This window comes from Glycine max, chromosome 4, assembly GCF_000004515.6.
Source record: "Glycine max cultivar Williams 82 chromosome 4, Glycine_max_v4.0, whole genome shotgun sequence".
NCBI classification, from domain to species: domain Eukaryota; kingdom Viridiplantae; phylum Streptophyta; class Magnoliopsida; order Fabales; family Fabaceae; genus Glycine; species Glycine max.
In genome coordinates, this window is record NC_016091.4 from 6487641 (window position 1) to 6499945 (window position 12305).

Below are 12305 nucleotides of genomic sequence, written 5' to 3' on the forward strand. Positions count from 1 at the left end.
TCAAGGAGGGTATATGATTAAAAAAAATATCATCAATATAGTATGATAAGGTTGACAAATAATTACATTAATATAGCGAGATAATCATTTTTCTTAAACCTATAGTTAGGAATTTGTTTTTGAGACATGTATATACGAAAAAAAGGATATTTGTTAAAATAAATTAGTCTCTTAGATAAATCTCTACATCTTTTAAAATAATAATAATACATAAATCTCTATATCTTGAAATTTTCACTCTCGACTAAGAAATACTCTATCCACCCAAAATTTTAACATTCACAATAATTTCTACTTTCTTTTTTATTCTGACAAATTTCTACTGATGTCAGGCTCCAAAAAGTAATCGTGAGCTGTTTCTCTTTTTCTTCTTTTAAAAAGATTAGTTAACTTTAACATAACATAATGGTAAAACCATCAATTGTTGGCCAAAGTTAAAATAATATTGATAATGACATCCTTACAATTGATGATGAACTCTAAACAGAAAAATAAGAATATCGAGTATTATATAGATATTTTTAATAAAAGAAAATACAATGTTTAAAAAATGTAACAAAAAGTAATTAGTTGATAAAAATCAAATTAAAATAAACACATGTATTTAAGATTTTTAATTTGAACGGTTTGAAATTTTAGTTAAATTTATAGAAGATTATTTAATTGGAAATTTTTTAGTATCTTGTTATGCATTATGTAATTGAAAATATTTAAGAATTAATTGAAAAAAATAATTTTAATTAAATAAACAAAAATATTAATTTAATTTTGATGAAAGAATTACAACAATGTCACAAATGGATAGGGTTACAAAATTTGAACCCGTGAAATTTTATTACCCAAAACAAATGCTATACCAAATTGTATTACATCTATTATACATTGGTTTGTAGTGCCATCGAAAAGTATTTTTGTTGTTTTTTTCTTCTTAAATATGTTTCTTTTTTCCTATGAAATGAACGTGTTTTGATTTCAATTCTTTATAGCAAAATGTTAAGCTTGAAAAACTTAAACTTGACTCATTTAAATAATTAAATCAAATTTTAAACTTGTTTAAGTAGAACTCATAGTTATAAATAGCTCAACTTGATTCATTTACAACTCTACTCTCAATAATATATGTATACCATTTTAGAAAACAGTCTGGGATATATGGCAATATTATATGCAAATAAACCAATCCTAGTGCGAAAATTGGACAGTTTGTTGCAGAGACCTCCAATAGTTGCTCTATAATATAATATGCATAAAATGTAATCGGAGGGATTGGGGTGACCAAAATTGGACGTCACATGGTAGTGGTTTCACCATAATGATGATGCTCCGGCTGCTTCCACCTTCTCAAAAATTCCAATAGCCTTGTCGTTGTTATTATAGATATAGGTTTAATCCATTTCCATCATGTCACCTTCTTCCACCTCTAAAGGTTGACCAGTTTCTGGAACTATTTCTTCACATGTCATAGGAGAATGGAAGGCAACCCATGGGACAACAGCCAAACAGTCGTTTGACATTTCAGAACTCTTCTCCCTCCTCATTTCATCTTCAACAGGGTCATCTTGCTTGGCGATACCCCATGACAACAAATAATCTGAAAAAAAGGCAAGAATTGTTCAAAAGATATCCAGAGTACCCATAAATCAATAAGCTCATCAAAACTGTGATGCGCATTGAATGCCATGGCTAAAATAATATATGGTTCTAAATCATAAGAAAACCAAAGGATTCACCCCTGCCCCCAAATAAATAAATATAAGCAATATGAAAACTTTGATCTTGTTAAATAGTTGTTGGAAAAGAACAAGATGATGTTTAGATGCCAGAGGCTGAGTTATTTTTCAACTAGTAATTTAATATGAGCAGCCTAAAAAAATAAGCTTAAAAGGGCAACAGGACAAATATCTCTGTTCTCCTGTCCATCAAAGTTCTCATGTATGTTACAAATAGACAATAATTAATTCACGTGCCAATTTACAACAATAACCATAGCAGTACAATTACAAGGAAGGACAGTAGTCATCATGTGATGTCACTTGATGTCAAAATTGTACCAAGTCATCAATTCATTCAATAAATCAAATATTGTATTAAGGCAAGTTAAAACCATAGTCCACTTCACATGCATAAAATTTTGTTTGTAGAAACTATTTACTCCTATATGTAGTAGATTCCTGGGAAGATTCCTAGCGTTGATATATACCACAGAAAGATACACATGCATACTGCAACTAGATTCTAGACTGACTCATATTCTAACAGTTTCCTTGTATTTATCTTCTTATCTGTAATGATCATTGCCCTCGATCATTCTGATCTCCATAGCAATATCTTATAAAACTTAACACTTTGGATATCCTTTCCATGGGAATTCAAAAAAGCTTCAGAACTCTTTAGTTGTATTGATAAATTTCTGGAAGAGATAATCAATAACAATCCATGGAATTTGATTGTTCTCAAGAGAAGCAAATGATATGATAAACTGAAAACTTTTAGAAGTATTCCATCCCATATTAACCTCTCAAATATAATTCAACTTTCAAGCCTAGAAGGTTGGGTTGATGGTGAGAACATTATTATTGTGATCGTGTGAAATGATTTTTAAATTTAAGAGAAATACAGAAAATTATATTCCAGATAATATATAGAAACTAGAAAGTCTTTTTCATGGGCGTAAATTAAGAAGTTATACATGGGGTTCTAAGTTCAGATTTGTTATGCCTTTGAATTCATTATCTGCAACTGCAATACCGCAAAGGGTTCTAAGTTTACTCAGAATCCAATATGCAAACAAATAAAGAAGACTAAACTCATAAACCCCCAACATAGAAGAATAAACAAGAATCTTACAAACTTTTGGTTTCATATGAGGCCTTATGAGCCTGCAAAAGATGCAGATGCAGATGCAGGATCAAAGCCATGTCAGAGAAATGCTAGCAACACACTATTTTCAGCACTCAATATGTACTACTAAAGGATGAGATCCCATGCTAGCCCAACTAACAGAGAGTGCTGTGCATCCAAATTATTTAGTGAGATTCACAGGAAGAAAATGTGAAGAGTATATCACTATCACTTCTCTACATGTAATGGAATCAGAAACAGTCTATCTTAGATTGATAAGACAAAGTCTCACGTGTCATTTTCTTTCTTCCTCTAACTCGTCAAACATCCACAACAAGTGCATTGTGATTAAGGGTCTGTTTGGATAATTTTTTCCAGAAGCACTTATAGGAGAAAAAAATAAGAAGAAAAAAAAATGAAATAAGCTTCTCCATAAGCTAAAACTAGCTTCTGCATAAACTAATTTGTAAAAGCTCTCTCATCTTTTATAGAAGCTATGTGAAAGAGCTTTTACAAATTAGCTAATGCATAAGCTAAAAGCTCAATTTTTTTCCTTCTTACTTTTCTTATCCTAGAAGTACTTCTGGAGAAGCTTACCCAAACAACCCTAAATCACAACAATAATAAAACACATTACCCTAAACCCTAAACCCTGAACCTGAACAAATTACCACACACAATAACTAACGGAAACAGCACGAGAGCAGTGATACACATCCAATAACTCATCAATCAAATAACAAACACGTTTCAATTTTAAACGGAAAAACGACTTCAAGTCAAATAATTATATATTGTAAACGATTACCCTTTAAGCCGGGAATCAAGTCAGACTTGATAACAATAGAGAACTCAGGCGAGCTTGGGGACTTGAGAAAAGGCGTAGTAGCGGTTGGCTCATAAAGAACAATCGCTCTCTCTTCCATGTCCGTCACAGGCGAAGGTGTGGGGTCCACACAGGGTTGCTTCACCATTACATTTTCCTCTTCCTCCATCATCACGTCGCGCTCCAACTCCTTCAAGTTTCAGTTCAACAAGTATTAGTAAACACTAAGCAGTGAGTGATGCGCAAGAGAGAGGAAAGACAGTTAGTACTTACCAGTCTTCTTGATTTCGGAGGGGGAGAAATTGAAGGAGAGCCATGGCCAAGTTCCTTGCGCTTCTTCATTGCTCAAATTTTGTGCGATTGTGTTCGATTGGGAAACGTCGTCGTCGCAGCTTCAGAGGTTGCGGGAGAGATCATTATTCAGTGTTGGAAGGGTTTGGTACGGAGGGAGAGGCTTTCTTTTCTCTTCTCTTCTGCCTCTGTCTTCCTTCATTCTCTGTCTCTGCTGAAATAATAAACAGAGGGAGGGACCACGCGTTTGAGCCCAATACCACCCTTTGCATTCCCTACGGCCCAATCCATACAAGTAAATTTAATGGCTTCAACACCACAAATTCAATCAAGTACTAGGAAAATTAATGTTTGGCTAATCCAATAAATATTGAAAATTAAAAATATTGGGTTTGATCAAATTTTGATTTAATCTAATTTAAACCGGACTTATATATAAGTATGTGTGGGTCACTATCACAATATCTTTATTTTCATAGGGAATCATATTATACATTTGAGTGAAAAATATTTCGATAATTTATTTTTTGATAATTCTTTTATGATAATTAATAAATTAATTATTATCAAGTAATTGTGATAAGTATTTGAAATTTTGAATAATTATATTTTTATTATCAATTTTTAAATTCTGAACAATTAAATATATTTTGTTATATCTTTTTTTTACATATTTTATTATATTTTTTTCATTTATTGTGTATTACGAATTCAAAATCAATTCTCACCTAATTTTAATATGAATATAGATAAATGTGTTACTTTTTTATTACCGATTTGTTGTAAATTTTTCCTTAATACCTATTGAAAAACGATATCAAAGATGTATATGGTTTTTGATGTTAAGTGAGGAAAGATCAAGTATAAAATTTTAGTTCAAATCATTTGATTGTAGTAGTATTGAGTACTGATTTCAATAACAAGAGTCAAATAACTAGTCTTAATTTGATTTTGTTATCTGACAAGGCAATCTCATAACATTGATAAAAACATACAACTTATTTTTTAAATAAAATAAAATCTTCTTTAATTGATCAGTTGTGTATTTTTTAGTCTACTAACATCTATGTTATCATAAGAAAAATATATATAACTCTATTTGAGAACTAACAAGAATTGAGTTTCAATGTCTAATAAAAAAGACTAGTATTTTACAATGTGATGAGTTTCAATGTCTAATAAAAGAGACTAGTATTTCATAATGTGATGAACTAAAATTTAAATTTTCATAAAAAAAAGATGTTCACATTTAATGTTTGATTTTATTTAATGTTTGATTATGTCTTAAATAGAATTACCTTTAAACGACAAGAAATGTGGAAAAACCAAAATATAATTCTATTTGAGAAGCTTTTACATAAAGACAAAGTTTATATAACCAAGAAATTTAGTGTAGGCAGTTCGGACCAATTCAATCTAGTTCAAACCAAATTGAAAATACTAAAATTTAGTTTGAAGGGCTCCAAAACATTTTATTTTTTCTATATCCCATTATGAAATTAACGTTTGAATTACTTTGCTTCCAAGCCTTTTCCTTCCTCTTTCTCCTCCGACCAAACACACTTTTACTTACAAGGCAGCGTCAAGTTAGGGAAAGCAACATGTAACAAAAAGTGCTTTATAAAGAAAGGGAATGGCAGGCGTGTTATTTTGGAGGAAAAACAAGGTCAGAAATGGAAATGTTGATAAAAGGGATAACAAGACGAAGAGGAAGCGTGTCCACTCCAGAAACAGGACAGGGGAATGGCAACCATGTCCCTTACATTTGCATTTGCACTTCCTTCAATCCCCTCTCTCAGCCAATGCCATGGCCGTGCTCTTTACGTCAAGCCCCTCCACTGCACTCCCATTCAACAACGCCACGTACTCTACTCTATCTTCTCACCTGATCTTTACTTCCCAAAATCCTTTATCTCATAGGTTTATTGTGTGTTTTATCGGCAAATCTTAATTGTTAGTTTTGCTAATTTTTGTTGACAGAGGTCGAACTCGCAACCTTTTTCTCCTTTCTTTCTTTTTTAACCGTTCAACCAACCTTATATCTCCCTCATAGGTTTTTTGTATTGTTGATGAAGGTTGGTGCAGAGGCAGGTATTGTTTGTGAGCCTTGCAATGGAACGGGGTGGTTAGTTTGTGACTTTTGTAATGGCCAAAAGACCAACGTCAAAGCCGAAAACAATAAACGTATCTACCGTAGATGTCCCTCCTGCAAAGCCGTAAGTAACCCATCAATTATCAGTCATTTTTTAACACAATTCACTTATCACTTATCACTATCATCATATATATTAATACTCTCTCTGTTTTTTTTTCATTAAAAAAATTAAAACTTCAGGTTGGATATGTCTTGTGTTCAAAGTGCAAGGTCTTCAAATGCGTCACTTTTCCTAATTTCAACGACTCTGAGAACTGAATTCATCATCAACTTTCTTTTTTCACATTTTCAATGCCAAAATTCAGCAACAAACGTTGTTTCTCTTGTTTACTTTGCATTCTTCACACCTGCTCTTGAGTCTTGTCTCCTACTTGTACGATTTTACTACTTTTTGAGGAACCAATTCCATTTACTTGTCAAAAAAGTTGAAGAAGGAGATTAAGAGATGATTCACTGTTTCACTGTCATCTTTTTTTTTTTGTATCTTATGGATACACTTTAACTGATGCCATTCAAAGAATTGTAAATTTGGAAGCTTGTCATGCATTCTTGATGCACATTCTAGTGTTCACTTGCAACTTCAGCTTTTATTTTATTTTTCTATCTTAAAATTTATTTTTTAGATTACAAGTGGAGGCCAGGACAAATTGTGTTATAGATTCACCTTATTCTTTTTTAAGCATGGTAAAAAATGATTAATTGAGGATGAGATTCTGCACTGTTTGAGACTTCGAGTTAAGAGGATAGAATCGCCAAAAAGCAATTACATAATAGTCTCTGACTCTGTTATGCCCTCCCCAGCCTTTCATTATTTTTTAATGTAGCTGACTCAGTCAGTCTTATGAGAAATCATAAATATCAATTATCAAGTTTAAAATTTAATTCAATGTTTGCAGGCCTTGTAAGTAACTCATTGTAAATGTTTGTAGTTTCCTCTAACAGTCAAATTTCTAGCATGCATGCTTTGCTGATGTATAATTGATGAATAATTCTCAAACCATGTTAAGTTATCACAAATTTAGAAACAAAATAACTGTTCATAGTTAGAAAGTTGAGAGAACTTTTATCTAGGAGTATACTTTGTTCTTGTTCAGTCAAGTTTCACGTAAGGGTCCCTGTTCAATTGACACATTTTTGATACCTTTACTCTTTAACAAATGGAAACCAACTGCAGTTTTAGCAAATGATTAAAGGTCATAAATATTCTTGGTGTCAAATTTAATGTTGCATGAACTAGGTATGCTGAATGTTTTTACAGCTGATTTTCCCTTTTAAGTTCATTCTTTTTTATTGTGTAATTGTTCTAACTTCTAATTGTTATTCGAGCTTTACCTTACTGCACAAACCTTTGAACCTTTCTATTCCCCCCTTATTCTTCAGCATCTGAGCATATTTTTATTTTTTCATTTTCTTTCCTCTTCCCTCTGTTCTTCTATATTTTACATTTTGGTTTGGCTAAAAGATATATCCAATTTGAAAACTGGGGTTCATGGAAACTGTTTCAGTGTGGAATGTGAAACTGTAAAGCCAAGTTTTGTGGCATGAAAGTAAAAAAAGAAAGGAGCAGCTAGTAATTTTTTTTTTCTACGCATGCTAGGAATAGGTATTAGCTGGAGGGAGAAAAAATTGTCATTGCATTAAATGACCAAGCTCCATCTTCGCCTATAAATAGCAAGCATTGCTACGTGCTTTTGCATCCCATTTCAAGAGATAAAAAATACTTATAAGCGTAGTGTGAGTTTCTCCTAGAGTGTAGTCTCCAATTACTAGAGAGAGTGTAATTGTTCTCTCCAATTGAGAGAAAATTTATAATTTTTTTTCATTTAGTGAAAATATTTCTGTGATATTGTAGTGATTTTTTTCTAATGTTGAGAGTTTTTCACGTTAAAATATTATGTATCAATTCTTATTTTTCTCATATCTTATTTTAGTGATGAGATATTATTCTGTTACTTTGATTCCCAACACGTAACAGTTCAAAATCCTACATTTGCTAATCCTTTGAAGTATGAGAAAAAACTGGAAGCAAAAAAAACAGATAATAGACTGTTTTAATTTTATCATCACAGTATAAAATAGTCTGTCTCAGCCTCTCAGGTGGTTAACAGTGTTTTAGTATTGGAGTTGCATGTTGTAACCTGAACCTTGTAGATGAGTCTGTGAAAAGTTAAAAATTGATAGCTTGAAAGAGTAGGGGCTTTATAAAACAACACTTGTAAAATCAATGTGGTTGCTTGTTTGATGACTAGAGTTATGCTGAGGGTGTCATACCATTGGAGGGCGAAGAAATGTCAATAACATATTCTCTAATACTCACGTTTCCATATATTCTTATTTCATTGGATAAAATTCATGTAAATCTTCATAATTACTATATGGGTTCAATTTCTAAACTAGGAAAATTTACAAAATCTAATTCGATTAAAGAAAGTGTTGAAAATAAAGAGTTGCATGTTCTCCATTATATGGACAACAAAGCAAAATTCCTTTGAAACGCCTTATCAATCTATCTGGTCTGAAAGATACATCTCTCCATAACTAACATGGTGAGTGAACAAGGATAAAACTAGCTCGCATATATATGAATCAATTACACAGACATATTCTAATGATATGACACTATAAATATGGAGGCACCACGTGGTGTTCTTGGGAATCTGACTGGAGTCGCTTCTGGATTTTTTTCTTACACATGACCCGAGTACAGATATCACATTCTTGAATTTGGATCTAAAGATATATAGCTATTTCACTTCTCTGCTATTGTACCTTTCTTGAATGGATTCTATTGCATTTTAAATGCCACGTACATTGAAAATATACATGTTTGATTTGCATGTTGTAAATATACACTTTATTAAGAAACTGCCACACCGGTAACCTCTAAATAATGTTTTGCTGTTAAATTGATGAAGGCAGCAGCGTGCATATTAATTATATATGCCGCTAATTAATTATTTGATCATGTGCTACATTATACTAGTAGTTAACATAAGTCTTCTTGAACTTAATAGAAGATTCCATATGTTACAGAAGCTTGTAATTTAAGTCTAGTCTTGTGATATACCACAGATATCGAAGGCTGATTTCTCAAGTTTCACTGTTTACACGTGTTTTCAGCTGCTTGAAATGAATGCCGGCATGTGAACTGCGTAATAGAAGTTTGAAAATTGAATTTAATTTCAATATCAGTGTAAAATTTCTTTTACAAATGATGTGTTGTTAAATTCTTAGTGAATAGCATGACAATTAAATGACAATATGGAAATTTTTTACACTAAGATAGATAACATCAAAATTAAACTCAGTATGTCATTTATAAATTTTAAATGAGCAGGATTTGATCAAGAGGCGATAGTGACTGCAATTGAATATTATTGAGGGTAACTGCACTATTGAAACATGTGTTTGCCTAGTGCAGATGATCCTGGCATTGCAACTTGTAATCTCAATGATTTTACAAAAGGCACATGGGAGGGGATTCATATCAAGGGAAACAATAACATATGGCTTCTAAGATATTAGAATTCCGTAGATTATCCGTATGTTCATTTCCACCTTCCATCCAATTATCACTTGGAGATCTCGCATGTGGGCACTCTGAGATATCAAAGATTTAACTTCACAAAGATTATTACTTATATTCTTATATACCATTCATACAACATATATATTTTTTAATTTATAATACTTTCTCATAACTCATTTTTTTCCTCTCTCTTTATTTGCCCATTACATCAATCGTTTTAATTTCACATGCAGCTTTTTTTTCCTTCTTTTTCTTGTTAAAAAATTCTGCAAACAAAATGTATAAACACAATTTCTCAAAAACCACCTTTAATAAATAATTATATATTAAGGATGCTACACGGCAACTAGTATACACCTTCGACAAATGCCTTTTCAATTATAACAAAGGTTTTGTTAACAGTATTTATTAAGAAAATAAAAATATATTTAATAAAAGTGTAACTTAATTACATTAAAAACTAAAAAAGTATATCTTTTATGTAATGTTTTCTATTTTCAAAAATGATTTTTAGACGTCTCAAATGCTATTTAAAATATAGTGAGAGAAAGAAATGAAAATTATTAATAGAATGTTTAAAAAATAAAGTTTCTATAAATTATTACTTTTCTATTTTTTGGATGATCAATGACCTCTCGAGACTAGTCTTTCTTAATTAAGATATGGAAATCTATTCACGGGGCTAATCAATCCGAATTCCAAACAAATTGAAAGTTAAATAATCCAGGGCCGGTCCATGGACACCTATTGCTAATATACACTTAGAGAAAAGAAAGAGAAAAAGAAAAGGAAAAACATAAATATGATAAGAAAATAGAGATGAAAAAAAAAAGAGGTCCCACGGATGGAAGTGTTATTCTTAAAAGTTGGGTTGTGCAGCTCTGATATTTTTCATGTTTCTTATGAATTGTAGGCAAAGTTTGTTTCTAAAACGTCTAAATGGGTAGTGTTTCATAAATGAACAGCATATATAGTTCCATTTTAAAACATGTATTTTTTATTTTATTAAATGATATATTTAGTTTAGAGTCATAGAAAAAAAGATGGTTAAATATTTCTCTTCGATCTGAAACTACACTCTACGCGCGACGTCTAATTGAGCTAATTGATCAGCTAGCTCAAAGATTTGGATTGATTCTTTCGAATTAAATAATATTTCTTGATTCACTAATTGTATTTGTATCCTTGGTAAACTGAAAGTAAACAACTTCAACGGGTATTCAACAAAAAAAAATAAAAAATAACAGGAAGGTGTTTTTAAAGATCGAACTTCCGTATAATACTGCATCTGTGTGATCATAAGCTTGCTAATTCCTAATATAGGTGTAAGAATATAAGAAATAAAGTAAGATTAAGGTATTGAATTTATGAATTAAAATATAAAATACGAAAACTTCCTATTCTAGAATAGTAAATTAACAAGTAGTATTCAGATTTGTCATTTAGGGGAGCTGCTGCCTTATCATCACCCTGATCCAAAATTGCGTGAGACAAAATATTAATCCCTAAAATACAACATTTAGACAATGAAAGTTGTATTCTTTGCTTAAACGGGTTACCTCACATGCATTAATTGGCTTCCACAAAAGAGCAAAAGAAAAAGAAATAAAAAAAATGTATAATTAATTAAAATGGTCACAAAATCCTAAACTATCTGCACATTGGACTTTGAGGTTGATGAGAATAAGCAAGGTTGTTTGAGGAACAGTATCCCATCATCTTCTCAATGCTTAATCTGCATTTCTGAGTGAAAAACTTGTCCTTTCTCTCCACTATCTTCAAGATACTCTCGAACATCGACACTTCACAAGGAATTCTCAAAACCCCAGTTTGTTCAAACCCAAATTCTTCCTCAGTCTCTCTGAGTAACATTTGAAAGGCTTGGTGACCCAAATATTCGGTTGGTATAACGAACCTGTTAAGGTCCACGCCAACACAAACAGCTACATAGCCCTTGGGAACAACGTTGCTTGTTCCTCCTCCTTCACGTTCAGATATTGAAAGTGTTCTTTTCAGAAAGTTGACGCTTCTGCTGGTGGTGTTGTTACTGTTGTTGTTACTTCTGCTTGTTTTTGAAGAGTTGGCCACCCTTCTCCATTTCTTAAGGATCTGTTGAAGCCTCACAATATCTCTGATCTTGTTAGGTTTCTTTGGAGGATTATCCATGGTGGAAAGTGGAACCCTCTTTATTGGGTTTAGGGTTACTTCAGTTGGCTATATATATATCATATATAAGGGGATTGTTGCTAGAGAATTAATGGTTATGGGATTAAAACCTGATTTTCTCTTTGGATGGCTAGCTCCAATTTATAGAAGACATATGCTTTCATGATGCACAATATTAAAAGGTTTCAATTCTATTAGCGAGGTATATATTATATTTATGATCAGTATTTGGCATTTCTATATCACATGCATGCATGAGAAAACCAACAAAAAAATGTTGTCCAAGTTAGGATGAGTTAAACGTCAAGTTGCGTTTTCCATGCTTCACATGTGAGTGATTAGTGCAAGTCAGATAGAGCTTTCCTTCTACCTCACCATTCTTTGTTTTGAAAGTTAAGTCCACTGTGGTTTGATTAATTTAAATCAAGGATGACTAGGTCTGAGAGATTTACGAGTAAAATAATATATTATTATCAATTATATATATATATATATAT

General features: G+C 31.7%; 3 protein-coding genes across 4 annotated transcripts; 1 reads left to right on the plus strand and 2 right to left on the minus strand.

Annotated features, from left to right (window-relative positions):
- Positions 1-1129: 1129 nt before the first annotated feature.
- Positions 1130-4234, minus strand: LOC100794611 (uncharacterized). Its single transcript, XM_003522629.5, has 3 exons — positions 3941-4234; positions 3650-3857; positions 1130-1591 (listed from the first exon to the last, which is right to left on the minus strand). Exons 1-3 carry the CDS (start codon positions 4007-4009, stop codon positions 1386-1388), a joined length of 483 nt encoding a protein of 160 aa, XP_003522677.1. The 5' UTR covers positions 4010-4234; the 3' UTR covers positions 1130-1385.
- Positions 4235-5611: 1377 nt separating this feature from the next.
- On the plus strand, positions 5612-6668 carry LOC100527416 (zinc finger domain-containing protein). 2 transcript variants are annotated; one of them, NM_001362611.1, is made up of 3 exons: positions 5612-5821; positions 6034-6174; positions 6294-6668. In NM_001362611.1, the coding sequence occupies exons 1-3, from the start codon at positions 5702-5704 to the stop codon at positions 6369-6371; spliced, it is 339 nt and encodes a 112-aa protein (NP_001349540.1). In that variant the 5' UTR covers positions 5612-5701; the 3' UTR covers positions 6372-6668. The 2 variants fall into 2 exon arrangements, with proteins under 2 accessions (NP_001349540.1, NP_001235762.2); NM_001248833.3 differs by having other exon boundaries at positions 6044-6174.
- Positions 6669-10989: 4321 nt separating this feature from the next.
- LOC100527662 (auxin responsive family protein) lies at positions 10990-11980 on the minus strand. Its single transcript, NM_001248698.2, has one exon. It carries the CDS (start codon positions 11806-11808, stop codon positions 11293-11295), a length of 516 nt encoding a protein of 171 aa, NP_001235627.2. The 5' UTR covers positions 11809-11980; the 3' UTR covers positions 10990-11292.
- Between the last annotated feature and the right edge of the window lie 325 nt (positions 11981-12305).